We start from the raw sequence: 15,602 nt of genomic DNA, 5'->3' as shown, positions 1-15,602 counted from the left end.
TTGGGCAGTATGTCTTTGCAATGCCTCATATATTCAAACTACTTCCCACATCTTGTTCTTTTGAGCTTTATCTGTGACGGAGAGGAAAGCGTTTATTGTCCCACTACTGCCTAAGCGCACGTTGAATAATTACTCCTCAGCTATTTTAGTTCTGCTACAGTTAGAAACACCATTTGTATGTTTTATGATGGTGTCTTTTTGACAAGCTGTCCCAAAAACTATGAAGATTGCTAATATAATGCTACCCTGATCGCAACGACATCAGATAAAGATGGTCTTGATTGTGCATGTCCTAAAGGGTGAGATAAGACCATGTACACCTTGCTCCTATGTAATATTTAAATGATTACATTGCGCATTACACACGCTAATTATCCCCTAGGCTAAGGGTTGGTATTTACACAGGAGTATATTAATATTATATTGTCTCATTATTTTATAAAAATATGTGTAACATTTTAAACAACTTATTGAAGTGATGTTTGATTTGATACAACGTGGTCACCTTTATAATAGTGTTTTTAGTAATGTATTAATTGTTCGTAATGAATTATATGTACATTTATGCATTTTTTATGGGAAATAAAGTTATGATTGATTGATTGAATCTCACAATGTATAACTGCCTGTAGCATTACAGTGGGTATTGGCTACCAACACTTTGGTATGTCAGTGATTCTTTTGTCAGTTTTCGCAAAACTTTATAGTTGGGCAAGCTGAAGGGCCCTGGTTACTATTTAAGAAATAACATGGCTAAAAGCAAAAATATATTTTTTATCTGAAAATACACATATGACCATAGTAGCTCTGAAAGGAACTACTTTGTTCTGGACATACTTATTGGGAACAGGATATATGCTGTCACTCACAGTGAAATTAGTCAATAGCTGAAGTGGATGACCCACTGGCCCAGGCTATCTGCTATACTGGGTAATCATTGGTCTATTTCTTTTAGTTTTGTTAATTTTATCAGACTGCCAGGCGTAAATACTAGCCACTGTCTTAAAAAATGTCATGGTTTTTACCAATTTACACAATGCCAGACCAATGGGTGGAAATGACTGACTAAGAACCCTATAAGTAACTTTTTCATAATTTAATTTACGAACAATCAAACGGTCTTGGCTAACACCTAACACCAGACCTATAGAGCAGATGAAGCCTAAATCATAATCAGATGCTGGTAAATGATCGCAAGTACACCCCCCAATGCAAGCTAAGTGATCCAGTCACGTTATCGGGCACTATCAATTGGTTAGATGTGCTGGAAGAGTCCAACAGTCATGTTTCCATTAGACACAACGTATAGAGAATGTTCTAAGATTATGTATCTAGTATCATTACAGAGTTTGTAAAATATCTTACATTCAAAAGAAGGCACAAGTGCTTGGATTTACTTAAGAGTTTAGACATATGGAACCAGGGCCCAGCGACTCCTCCAGCATGTGAAGAGTAGCGACAACGGTCAAACAATCCTTTACGAAGTGCTGTACACAGTTGAAATAGCTGCACTCTATACTCTATAATAACACCCCAACAGTGGCTCAACTCACTCGCACTTCCTGGAAATTGACTGGGCACCCCATTTTGTAACTGAAAGATGGAAACCCTGATCATTACGAAGGCGTAAGCAGGTTATTCTCACTAACTAGCAAATTTGTCTAATTTTCTGAGGGAAAACTATCCATAGTTCACCTCAACACCTTGGAAAAATTAACAGCGAAATTTAGAAACCAAATGGCCCAATTGAGTGTGTGGACCTCATTTGTCACATATAAACAAACAACCCTAAGTGATGCATTGACACCCACCAACACAATTAGTTCACACAGTGGGGGTGGGCCCAACTACATGATGCCAACGGGAGCTGGAAATCCTCGCAGATACAATATTATGAGAATATTATTGTTTAGCTTACATGAGCTTGCAACCAAGGTTTCATGATGGTTTCTGTTCCCCACTCCTTCAACATGATTTGGCTCTTTCCGTTTGACTAATTAAAAAGCTTTGAATTGGTTCTTCGAAATGAAGGGAGAAAAATACAATACAGTCGACTTTGTCCCAGAGCGCCTGTACATACCTTTGCTCCAAGTTAACCGGAACTTTATGTACTGCTAGAAGGAAAAACTTTTTAAAAAGTTGTTTAAGAAGAACTGTTTGCAAAGTTACTAAGCTGTAGCACCTTATTAATTAAATGTTTTCTCTGAGTGTATTCTCTGAGTGGGCATGGCTTAATCTTGCCGATATATGGAAGCAAGCTTTGTGAATAAGGCCTGTGTAGAACGACTGTATGAGGTTTTGGTCGACCTCTAATAAGACTTTGTGCAGTTGCAAAGATACACAAAGTAAGGCATTATTATTTACTCTCCTGCACAAAAAGGTATTTAATGCTGGAAAGATGCCTTTTTTTATGCATTGTATCAAGGAGACTTGACTGGCACATTACATGGATGGGTCAGCACAATAATCCAAAGGTTTCGACACAAATCCCAATCTACTAATATAGCCAGATCGGGCCCTGCAACAAAACGTATCACTTCCTTGAAGCATGCGTTAACATAAGGAAATGTTTTCGTTTCACACAAAAAACACACATTGCATGTGTGCTGAGGCTCACAGCACACACCCAATATGAGGGATGCTACTACGTTTGTATATGCTAGAAATTTGTATTGGAAGGGGGCGCATCCAGTACGAATTCTGCACCATATAGCACACATTTCTGCTCCACTGTTCAAGATTGTGCCTTGTACAAGGCAGCCTATTTAGAGCATAGGTGCAGGAGATGAAAGCAGCAGCAGGCCAATCTCAGTAGGCATGGCTCTGTGCTGTCCTGCATGAAAAATGTGTTAATCTGCGCCTTCATGTGTTAATGGTGTAAGGTAGAGGCAAGGTGCTGCTAACCTTAAAGAGAAATATGATAGGGTCTAGAATAGTCCCTATGTTACCTGCTGATGATTATCACTTATACTCGCACACAGCACAGAAAATAGACATAAAGAAGGTGAGGCAAAGTCAGAAAGAGCAGCCACATCGCAACTCACCTCTTTAAACTCATAGTACTGCTTGGCTGTACCCAATGCTATTTTTTCTTCAAACATGGCCCGCTCGTCTTCTGTCAGCAAAGCATTCCTCAGAACTTCTACACAGGTCCATTCTCTACCGCATTTCATGTAATCACCAGCATCAGCAGGGCAGTAAAACCTGACATGGCCCTGAAAATCACGAGAAGCAGACCTTTACGTATTAGCATGTAAATACTACAGAACAATAAGAGGAACACGTTGTAATGGAAGAAATTTCTCTCTACTACACTGACTCCTTAGGTGCACTGCAGGAAGGATGCATTTAGAAAAGTGATATGATGTTAGTTTGTTTAGTGCAACGTGTAACTTACCTTATATCTCCTGCTTCTTGTTTATGCATGTTCTAATCTTCCCTCATGCTGGGACTTTGACTCTTCTGTTCATAGAATGTAAGGCTCACAACACTCGACCTTTGGCAGTTGATGCTGGACCGTCGAGGGTGTTGGATGCCAGGTTTCCTCGTCCAATAAACTCATCTTTATCTCATCTGGATTTGTGAGTGTCATTCATCACAACAAAAAGCTAACTGTGCTGAGAATGATAACTGCCTTCTTAGGAAATGGAGTTGCAGCTGCTTTTCTGATTTAATGTAACCTAACGGTACAAGAGGGGGTGGTGATGGACGGAGCATCTAAACCAATCAAACACTCACACCCAGTCAACAGATCTGGGTTTAATCCATCACCGTTCTTTAGTCCACTCTGCCACCCCAGTTCAGACATGGCCATATGCAAATCAGTCTGACCCTGTGCCTCATGGGAATATTCCAGCCCGAACTGCCAAGCCATGCCTTCCCTAACAGGAAACAAGCTTTCTAGGACCGGTTTCTGGCATTTCAGCCGTCTTCAGCCAGGCTTGCTTGAATCCAGTGGCAAAGTGAGCAAGGGACTCACGTCTGAGCATACCCTGCCAACTTATGGCGAACAAAGCGGTACAAAAGGGGGTGATGATGGACGGACAGAGCATTAATGTAGCCAAACAGCTTGGGCGGTCAACCGCAAATCTGGGGAACCGGGTTCGAGTCTCGGCAACGCCACTCAACATTCTGTGATTGTGGGCAAGTCACTTAGGGCCAGATGCATCAAAAAACATGTTTTGTGTTTCCGTAATTGCAAATCTTTGCGATTCGCAATTAGGGAATCGGAAAACAGGATGCATGAAAGTGTGCACTCTGCGATTCTCAAGGGGTGGCAAACGACCTACCTCATGAATAATAATGAGGCAGGTCGCATTTAGCGACCCCATAGGAATCGCAAACATCACAGGGATGGTGGCCTGCAGAGATCAGCAGACCACCATGCCTGTGATTGCTTTTAAATAAAGTGATATTTTTTGTGTGTAAAGTAGCCCATTTTCCCTAAAGGAAAACAAGATATTTAACAAAAAGAAAAATGAAAAGTTTTCTTTTCATTTTTTAAGAGCAGGCAGTGGTCAGTGGGACCACTGCCTGCTCTTAAAAATGCTTTTACAAACATTCACAAAGGGGAAGGGGTCCTTTGGGGACCTTTTCCCATGTGCGAATGTCTTACAACCTACTTGAAGTAGGTGGTAATATGAGAATGTTATTTGGCCGCATTCACGGTCACAAAATATTCAAAGATACTGTTAGGATTTGCTATTTGTAAGGGACGCCCTAAATACTGCTGGAGCAGATTCCATCTGGAGTCATGCATTGTTTATTTTTGTGCTTCAGAAAGACTGCATTTAAATTGACACGCACATTTTGGTGCAAGTGATAACACATGGCACATAAGACATGAAATGAGGCCTAGTCAGTCTGAAATGCTTGTGCTGAATTAACATGTGTTTTTGCAGTGTAGAGAAAAGTGGCCTTTTTAGTTGTGAAGAATAACCATAGAATGTGTTCTCTCTTTCCCAGCTCATTTCCTAGTAATTTACACCCCTGTCCCTGTAATAAGAGACTTTGGCTTGTTGCATATTTAGATAAATATTTCATTTTAAGACACCTCTTTTTATATTGTGTGTGAATTAACAAATGCACCAAACACTACACATGGGGCAAATGCTTTTTTTTGCATGAAGGGCTATCTAAAACATTAAAGCATGTTGCTGTGTGCGCTGTATTAACTGTGTGCACTTTTAAAATTTACCCTAAAACATAATAATGCTATGTTATACATTGCACATTTTTTGCATGTTATACGTAACCAATCATAAAAGCTGCTTTAAACTAATAGCTTGGCTAGGTAAACATTTATAAGGGGTATTAGTATAAGGGAGGGAAACATTATGGGCTGATTTACATGAAATTAATACTCTCTTTTGTTTGTTTTGGTTTTTGGGCCCTCAACAACATGGCTGCCTGTGAATCCAGCAAGGCAGTGACTTGCATTAAAAGAAGAGAGCATGCGCAGATCTGCTTGCCTCAAACCACAAAGGAGTCAAAGCCACTGTAAACTGTACATTCTTGTGATTGTGCTAATGTACCAGTTAGCTAAAGTATCCTTCTAGCCTGTGCTGTGACAGGAAGGAAGAGGAAAAGATAGAAACATTTTTCCTAGCAAATGTTGCAAACATATCAAATGTATTTACTCATTTATGCTTCTTTTGTTAAAACCGGTATAGTTTAGAATTTCCAATGAGTCAGGATGGTGAGACCTCATGCCATCGTGACTGACCAATCAAGTACAAGCTTTTGTAAATATGAAACATTTTTGTGTAGTCTGCCAAGAATTAGAGTATAAATAATGACCTCTTTGGAGGAGTGGTTGGCTTCTAGGATCATTAGGCTTTAGGGGGGCGTGTGAGCTCTTGAGAGAAGGTTATAAACCAATCGGATTTTGTTTCTGCACTCCTAGTATATGTAAGATCGATTAGGTAGAACACAGTTTTTTAAGATTCGGTGGTGCATAGGGTGGTAATCCAACTGAGCTGCTGGATTGATTGACAGTCAATGAAAAATATGGATCCTGTAACACACGATACAATCCATCCTTGCACTCCTTTTCATTTCATCAATAATTACTCCATGTGTACAGGTATGTTCATAACTTAATTTTATGTTTATTGGTAACAAAGGTTTTTCGAATTTTTAAGAACTTTCATGTGAATATTTTACTTCATATTCATAATATTTTTTCATTTGCCCAATGCATTTCAAGCATATAGCCCTTCATCAGGGGTCTTCTTTATATCTGAAAACAGTATCATATGTCATTATCAGTACTGAACATATATACAACACAATTGTATTCACTGTCTAACAGTTGTTTCTACTTTCAATCTCATAAACTCGATAATTGTCTGTCACATACTATTCATTGCGCCTGCCTTCTTAAGCGTTATATGTATGTCTGTAGTTTATGTGCACAGGTTCACCTTATATCCCAATGTTGCATTAGGTTCATAAATTCACCGTGAAAGTCTTGTCACCATGGTGTTTACACTGACCTTTTGACTTCTGTAGGAGTTCAATTCGTACTGTCAAGTAAATAAATGACGGTATTGAGTTTCGGACCGAAAAGGAATACTTAAAATATCAAAGTTCACTAACTGTGTGGAGAATTTCTGTACTGATCTTACCTTCTCTTTGTTGGCGTTCACCCTTTCCTTGCTCCTCGCTACCATCAGCGTGCGACGCTCTATCCCTGACATCTCTGTGATCTCTATTCTATGTACCATTCCCGGTCACGTGGTTGATGTAATGGAAATCGAAGACGTTCCGATTTCTTAGTTCTGTGCTAGTTGGGCGTGATCTGTTTCTTTCACAACCACTATTCAACAAACTTTATGGATAACAATCGGATATGTTGTATCTCCCTGAATTTGTGCACCTTGTAATTAACGTACTACATGTTCTAAGGCGGCCGTGTCTAAATATTATTGGAACTTCGTGACATGGTGATATATCGCTTAAGCTGTGACGGTGTCTCTATATTTTAGCTTATAGATCCGACTAAATACGTGTATGTGAGTGAGTGGACTCAACATACACAAAACTACTACGTAAACCAAAATATTTCATATCATGGTAATGTGCATACATTAAATAAAAATTAATCAGATCAAAAGACAAAATTACAACTGGAAAATGATAATATTGAGATCTGGTTCTGTCCATCAGTATCATAAGAAACAATTTAAATCCATCCTTTCATTGAGACTCATCGGGTGCAGAGTACATAAATGGTGGATCCAGAAAATTTCCTTTCTCAACAATTGACTATTATTGTCTCTTCCTGGAAGTTTTTTCCAAAATGCAAAATTTTAATTGACTTGCGTTATGTTTGGCTTCATTGAAATGTACTGCCACTGTGGATTTTGGATTGTTCAGAAGAATGTTACTCTTATGTTCGACTATTTTTGTTTTGATCTTTCTTTGAGTTTTTCCCACGTATGCCAGGCCACACGGGCATTTTAACATATAGATAACATTGTTTGTATCACATGTTCCTGATACTTTCAATTTTACTGAGGTACCTTTCGTGGGATGGCTAATGATGTTGTTCTTAATGATAGCCGAGCAATTTCCACAATTATGGCATGGTAGTGTGCCTCTTTATTTATTTTGTTCTTGTCTCGGTGATTCTTTTAACAGTTCTTTTAAATTCTTTGTTCGTTCATATGCAAAAATTGGTCTGTTTTTGAATATCCCTCGAAAGTCTTCTTCTAGTGTCAAAAGTGCCCAGTGCTTCATGATCGTTTTTTTGATTCTTGTACTTCTTGTTGAGAATTTTGAAACATAAACCATTATCTGTTCTTCCACTTTCGGTTTGGTAGTGAGTAAATGATTCCGTTGTAATTTGTCAGCTCTTTCTGATGCAGATTCCAAGATGGATTGGGGATATCCTCTTTTTCTAAACTTCTCTAGTGTTTCTGTTTTGTGTTTTGTGTACAGCTCATTAGTTGATGCGATTCTTTTGATTCTTAGGAGTTGTGAGAAAGGTAAGTGCTGTTTGAGTGGGGTTTGATGGAAACTTTTGTAATGCAGTAAGTTGTTCCTGTCTGTGGTTTTCGTGAATACACTGGTAATGATGGTTCCCTCTTTGTTCGTTATTTGTACATCCAAAAATGATATAACTTCCTTTTGTATTGAAAATGTAAACTGTATTCTTTCATTCACCGTGTTTAAGTGTTGTAGTGCCATTTCTAGGTTCTCTTGACTACCTTTCCACAATACAAATATATCGTCGATATATCTTCTGTACAGAATTAGGTTCCTGGTCCATTCTTCATTGTTTAGTACGTGATGTAACTCAAATCTGTGCATGAATGTATTCGCATAGGTCGGTGCGGCACAATTGCCCATAGATGTCTCTGATGCTTGCACATAGTAGTTGTCCTTCCATTTAAAATAACTATGGAATAGCGTGAAGTGGAGTAGTTCCATAAGGAATATTTTCAAATCTTGTGGTTTGTCTTCTTGATTGTATCTTGTGTTACAGGATCCATATTTTCCATTGACTGTCAATCAATCCAGCAGCTCAGTTGGATTACCACCCTATGCACCACCGAATCTTAAAAAACCGTGTTCAACCTAATCGACCTTACATATACTAGGAGTGCAGAACTTCTTCTACAGAAGTCAAAAGGTCAGTGTAAACACCATGGTAACAAGACTTTCACGGTGAATTTACGAACCTAATGCAACATTGGGATATAAGGTGAACCTGTGCACATAAACTACAGACATACATGTAACGCTTAAGAAGGCAGGCGCAACGAATAGTATGTGACAGACAATTATCGAGTTTATGAGATTGAAAGTAGAAAGAACTGTTAGACAGTGAATGCAATTGTGTTGTATATATGTTCAGTACTGATAATGACATATGATACTGTTTTCAGATATAAAGAAGACCCCTGATGAAGGGCTATATGCTTGAAATGCATTGGGCAAATGAAAAAAATATTATGAATATGAAGTAAAATATTCACATGAAAGTTCTTAAAAATTCGAAAAACCTTTGTTACCAATAAACATAAAATGAAGTTATGAACATACCTGTACACATGGAGTAATTATTGTTGAAATGAAAAGGAGTGCAAGGATGGATTGTATCTTGTGTTACAGGATCCATATTTTTCATTGACTCTTGAGGGAAGGACCAGATTAGACCAGATATTCTATGGGTTAGGTACGAGAAACGTTGCGGGAGAAAATTGCTGCAGCCTAGGTGCGATTGCGTCCGAGGAGAGTCAGGTGGGGGGGCTCCCTTGCTCATGTTTTCTTCCAGAGAGTCCTGGCACGTCATATTTGGCACGGCAGGCCACATTCCTTTTAGATATGGTGAAGGAGAGGGTGCTTTCAAGGAGCAGCTGTAGAATAAATCTATAGGTGCGGTGCACAGCTAGTTTTTATTGATGATTTCCTTTTAAATGTTTCTCAAGAGTTAATTAGGTGCGGGTGCTCCTGCAGGCAGCGTAACCGTCCATTTACGCTAGTTAATGATCATCTGATGAGTGTGCTCATAAATTATGTGCGCATCCCTGCTTTGGGCACTCCGATTGGGTTCGTCAAAAAGACAGACTCCACTGTATTTTGAAATGTGTTTCTTTATTGTTGATTGAATATTAGTATTGCATATTCAATTCCTTTCTTTTTCATTTCAATTTATCAATATGGTAATTTCCAAAACATCGCTCCGATGCATTTCAGGCGGAAATCGCCCTTTCTCAAGGAGCCCTGAAATTAAAAACAGCAATGGTTTGCTAAATAGCCCATCATCATAACATAATACATACAAGAAAATTATATCCAACATTCCTTAAGCTTAGTGATGTTCTAACCAAGGTGGCTGGTGTTGCCAAGGTGTTATCATGCGTGTTTTACAGTGTTACTGTCATTTTAATAAAGTCGGTGTTCGACGTGGAAAACACAAAGTGATTACCCGATTGTGTGTCTGTCCACCTAGAAAGGTGCATGCGTGGGGTAGAGGACAAGAGAGTCTGTCTTTCTGACGAACCCAATCGGAGTGCCCAAAGCAGGGATGCGCACATAATTTATGAGCACACTCATCAGATGTTCAAGGAGCAGCTCCCATCAGAGTGGCAGAAATGCAGAGAGCAGCAACAGATAGAAAGGCTTTTTAGATTTAGATGTTAAAATTCTAAGTTTATGCTTTGACTAATTAATTAGGTCTGAAAAGATGTATTTGTCTTATGCATTTATTTCCCTTAATGGGAGATTTTTGCAAACTTTTTAATTATTGATTAGCCTTGCAAGACTATTTTTCTTAGAAACTCTTCAAGAGTTTTGACTGACATTTGGCGCCACATTTTCTTTTCTACATGTGCAGACTGTAATATTTTCTGTATTAATAAAATGTTTCCTGTTTTCTAAATTCTGTAACCTGATTGATATTTTACTAATGAATAAAGGGTCAGAGAAAACCTTAACTTTTGACTAGAAAATAAAACCCTTTAAAATACTCAAAAACTCTCTCCATTGGCTTAAATAATAATTGCATTTTTGACTGTTCATGTTTATTTAAAGTTTCCTGAAGGTAATACATGGTGTCAAAGGCCCAACACCTTTTTCAGCCAACAGTATGTCAGCTCATTGTTCAAGCCATGATTATCTCTCGATTGGACTATGCTAGCGTGCTGCTCCTGGATGCCAACAAAGCTGAGGTTCTGCGACTCCAACGGGTCCAAAACTTGGCAGCGAGAACTCTGATTGGGCTTCCTTGCAGATGCCCTGTCAGAGGAACTATTGGCAGGCTTCATTGGCTCCCAATCGCATCTCGGATCCAGTTTAAAGCCCTTGTCATGGCGTTAAGATCCTTAAAACCGGGAGTCCAGCTTTGTTGCGCCCTTTGTTGACCTTGTATGTTCCCCGGCGTAGCCTACGTTCACTGGGACAACACCTGGTGAGCGTACCACGTACCAAACTTTGCCGTATGGGTGGTCGCTCTTTCCGGGTGTTGGCGGCTAAACTTTGGAACTCCTTGCCGGTCAACATCCGTGGAGTTGAGAACCTGTTGGCCTTTCGGAAAGCCATTAAAACCTTTCTATTCTCTTCACCATAAGCTCTTCCGTCCATGTATGGCTAGCCTCGAGTATCTGTCCTCTTAGATCTAGCAGCGCCGGGACACCTCTTTGTTGGGGCAGCTGATTGCGCTTACCAAACCCTTAACATAACATAACATAAATAGAGGTAGCATGAGGATTTTGCATTGAGAATTTACCAGAAGAAATTACCGCTGTATCAATATGCCCCTTCCAAATAGCAAATCACAAACGCATTTTGTGATTCGGTAACATGTTCTTGTCTGCTATTTTTAGACCTCGGCTGGATAGTGCATGCCTTGTCTCTTTGAGACATGTTGTTTACAATCAGTGGGCTACAGTTCGCACATGGGCTTACCATTTATTCGCTTCAACATCTCTCTTATATCCTTCATTCCCATTTGCCATGGCATGCATGCGCCAAGCCTCTTCTTGTGGCAGGCACTACCCTAGAGCATGAGCCAAGTACTTGTGTCCATCCACTGGTCCAATTTTTAGAGCTACTTTTTAAAAAAAACATATTTTTATTGAAAACAAGTCAGTCTTACAGCATGTTGTCAAGGTAAACCTCAGACTCACAAAGTGGGTATACATTACATTCTGTTTCGTCAGGTCATGAAATTCAATTTGATTCACGTGTGTTCCATAACACATACAAAGTTAGGCACCCCACCCCTTCCCTGCACAGTTCCTCCGTGGGAGAGACACAAATCCCACCTCAATAGATGTTCCACTTTGCCCACCTATAGTCCCATTTTCTTGGGCATCCTCTGTTTTTATACCAGTCTTTTTCAGCGATCATAGATCTATTTATATCATTCTCCCATCCCCCAACTAGGGTGTGTCTCTTACACCCCACTTCTTGGAAATATTACACTCCCATCCCTCAACTATGGTGTGTCTCTTACCCCCACTTCTAGGAAATATTACGCTTGGCGAGGACCAGCCCCAGGGTGACCCAAGATTATTCAGTACGGTTTAAATCAGTGGCCTCCCATTTGTTGAGTAAGCAGAGATGGGGGGGTAGCGGCAATCCCTTTTCCACACACCTCCTTGAGCCTGGGTGTCACCCCACTGTGATCTAATACCGGGGTATTCCTAGAGTATATGGTCAAACGCTCCCTCTTGGGTAGTGCCAGAGACACTCAGCGTCTTCTCTTTTCCCCATTTTAGACAATGTTCCCACTGAAAGATAGGATCTGTGAAGGATTTTGAGTTGGATCAGTTTGAGTTTTAGTTGAATAGCTACTTCACGTGGGGAAGCCAATGTTTCCTGCCAGTTATCATATTCTAAGTTAACTACGTCTGCCTGCCATAGTTGTCTAAGTCGCTGGAGTGGATCAGGTTTTTTGTATCCCAGTTTTTGGTACATCAGGGATATTGCCTTTTGGTTAATCGGTTCCATTAGGAGCATATCTTCCAGTAGTGATGCCTCAGGGAGAGCATACCGACCGGAGACACTGGACATTAGGGCATGACGTATTTGTAAATATCTAAACATTTCAGAATTTTACCATTTTATACTCCGCTAGCAGCTTAGCAAATGTGGTTATCCCTTTCCTTGTCCGGAGGTCTCCTACTGTCGAGATGCCAATTGTGTCCTACTTCTCAGCCCCTGGACAGTTACTCAATCTGCCTAATTGTTCTGTTTTCCACAAAGGCGTTGCTTGTGTTATTTTCTTTTGCCAGCCTAATTTCTTGGTTGCCTGATGCCATATTGCGATTGTGTGGGCTATAGGGCCTGTCCTATATTGGAGTAAGGGGTTTGTAGAGGGCTCTTTTATATTCTCCTGGGTCCATTAGCCATCGGATATCCTGGTTCGGCTTGTGGGCCGTGTACCCAGTGATTGACTACCACTAGTTGGGATGCCCAGTAGTATAATTTGAGGTCAGGCAGAGAGATCCCCCATCATACCATCCTCTCGTTAATTTGTGCATGGCAACCACAACAGGGTTCTCACAGCACTCTCGGTGTTGGTGAAGTATCAGCCGGGCACTTTAAAAGGGGTACTCTGCAATGCATACAGGAAGCGAAGTAGAGCCAGCATCCTGAACAGGGCCGCTGGTCCCAGAAGGGTTAGAGGGAGTGTTTTCCAATGTCGTACATCGCTATATAAACAGATCAGCAGACCCTGGAGGTTGGTATTATAGAAGATAAGCAGGTCGAGGGTTATGAGGATCCCCAAGTAGTGGAAACCTCCCGTTGCCACCGTAGCTTCACAGTCTGGCGGCCTGTTTTGGAGATGGACCGTGGATAGTATTTAGTGTGGATTTGGAGCAATTTATGGTGTTCCTTTAAATTGAAGCAGTCGGGTTGCGACATATATTAATATATCATCTGCGTACAGAGATATTTTGTCTTCATGTTCTTTGGTCCATTTTAATCTTCTAATGATTGGGTCCCCTCTCACCCACGTCGCTAATGGGTCAAACAACAGGGCAAATATTATTGGTGACAATGGGCATTCCTGCTGGGTTCCCCTCCCAGTTGGAATTGCCGAAATGTGTGGCAGTTGACTGTTACATGTGCCACTGGAACAGCGTAAAGGAGTTTGATCCATTTTATATAGGTGGGGCTGAAGCCCACCTGCTCTAGGACTGCAAATAAATACGCCCTTTCTATGATGTCAAATACCATTCTCGCATCAAGGGATAGGATAGCTGCATCTTCTTGCATTGTTCCTATTCTTCCTAACACCCCCTCGAGATGAATAAGATTGAAAGCCATGTTTTGCCCAAGCATGAAGCCTGACTGATCTGGGTGCACAATTTTGGTGATGATGGGAGTCAATTGAATGGCCATTACTTTCGCCAGAATCTTAGCCTCTACGTTTAGCATTGAAATGAGCCGATAGGAATGGCAGTCCTCCACCAGTTTGCCTTTGTTGTGTATCACAACTATCAAAGCCAGTCTCTGGTCATTCAGGAAGGAACCCTTCTGGTGGCTTTCCAAGTATATGTTATGGAGAAAGGGTGTTATTCTGGAGGCCGCTAGCCCGAAAAATTATTTTGGCATGCCATTTTGCCCCACAGCCTTCCTGGACTATACACTTCATATTTCGACATGTATTTCCTCTTCGGTGAGGTCCCCCTCTAAGTGACTCTCGGTCTTCGGGAGACAAGGTGAGTAGAGGGATGTCTGCTAGTAAGTCTCGGGAATCGGCTGCTGTTGTTGTGGTACTGGGTGTGTATATCTTGGTGAAGTAGGTCACAAAGGCTCTGTTATCTCTTGTGGATTACCCAATATTTCTCCTTGGCCACCCATCAGGAGCGGCACCCAGCAGTGGGCCTGATCAACCAGCCAACAGTTTGCCTACCCTTTCTCCCATTTCATATATTTTGTGTTGTGTTGCCTTTTGCTTGCCTCTGGCTGGCCCCAACATCAACTGTACAACTGTACTAGCCTGTTTAGGGAGTGCCTAGCAGACTCATCATCTGTGTCTATTATCCTCGCTTCTTCCTCCAAAATTTCCTTTTTCAACATTTCTATCCTTGCTTACTGTTCTCTCTTGTGCTCTACCATAAGTGCGAGTGCCCGACCCTTGATCACTGTTTTGAATACCTCCTACAGTGTTTGTGACGAATCAACTGTACCGACATTTTCATTAAAGTATAAGTCTGTGTCTTTCAGGAGCTTATTTTTCCACATGTGGAACTTTCAGGTACCACGGATTAAGCGTGAGAGTTTTCCGTTTGATAGGAGTGTCCAAAATCAACTTGGTGAGAACTGGGGAATAATTGGATATACCCCTTGCCAGACAGTTTGACTTTTTAAAGTAATGGACGTCGTTTGCAAGTGTCAGTTTGTAATCTATACGTGATTGGCTGCCATGGGCACCCAAGTGGAATGTGTACTGGCGCACTTGAGGGTTGAGTTGATGCCATATATCTATGAGACCAAGGGCGATAGAAAATCTGTTAGCTGTGATGGCTCGTGAGGGGTTCCGATTGGGGGGGGGGAAATTGCGCCTGTCCATCTTGTCGTGTAGTTCCTACAAAATCTATACAGGACCTGCACGCTCGGACAGCATCCACTGCAGGATTGGTGTCAAATTGAGTCTGTACACCCCCACTAGGTATGTTGCCCTTCTGTATCAGCTAGCTCACAGTGCCACTAGAATATCCTCTTACCATGGAGAGAATAGTTCTTGGCAACCATCAAACATGACAACCCTGATCCCTCAGATTCATGGAAACAATATACAATTTTTCTCTCAGTCACTCGTGCTTACTTATTCAGGATCAGAGTGATACACAGAATAAACAGGCTGGGCGTTTTCAATAGGAAGTTATGGATAGTTGTTACTATAGTGTAGACTATCTTGCAGTAATCATGAATGCATACAAGTACATAAACTACATGACAATAAAAAGTGTTTACTCCAACAATGCCTCCCTAACTAGATGTACCTAAGTGTACCTATCAAGTGTGTAGGTGTTAAGCCAAGAATCCCTCTAAGTTTAGTCAACCCCATTATCTGTAGTGAGAAACTGTGGGACCCGGTCCGGGTTTCGAGTTGGACACCTCGCGAGGGATGTTAGAAC

General features: G+C 40.9%; 1 protein-coding gene across 1 annotated transcript in view; it reads right to left on the bottom strand.

The window, feature by feature from the left end:
- Nucleotides 1-15,602, bottom strand: part of LOC144790863 (uncharacterized) — a 266,870-nt gene that overhangs the window by 212,603 nt on the left and 38,665 nt on the right. Inside the window, exon 3 of the mRNA XM_078665523.1 lies at nucleotides 3,045-3,215. Coding sequence (XP_078521649.1) covers nucleotides 3,045-3,215 — 171 coding nt within the window. The remainder of the gene's footprint in view (nucleotides 1-3,044; nucleotides 3,216-15,602) is intronic.

The sequence above is a fragment of the Lissotriton helveticus genome, chromosome 11 (genome assembly GCF_964261635.1).
Source record: "Lissotriton helveticus chromosome 11, aLisHel1.1, whole genome shotgun sequence".
Lineage (NCBI taxonomy): Eukaryota > Metazoa > Chordata > Amphibia > Caudata > Salamandridae > Lissotriton > Lissotriton helveticus.
The sequence above is the reverse complement of the archived record's forward strand: the minus strand, read 5'-3'. Positions and strand labels throughout refer to the sequence as shown.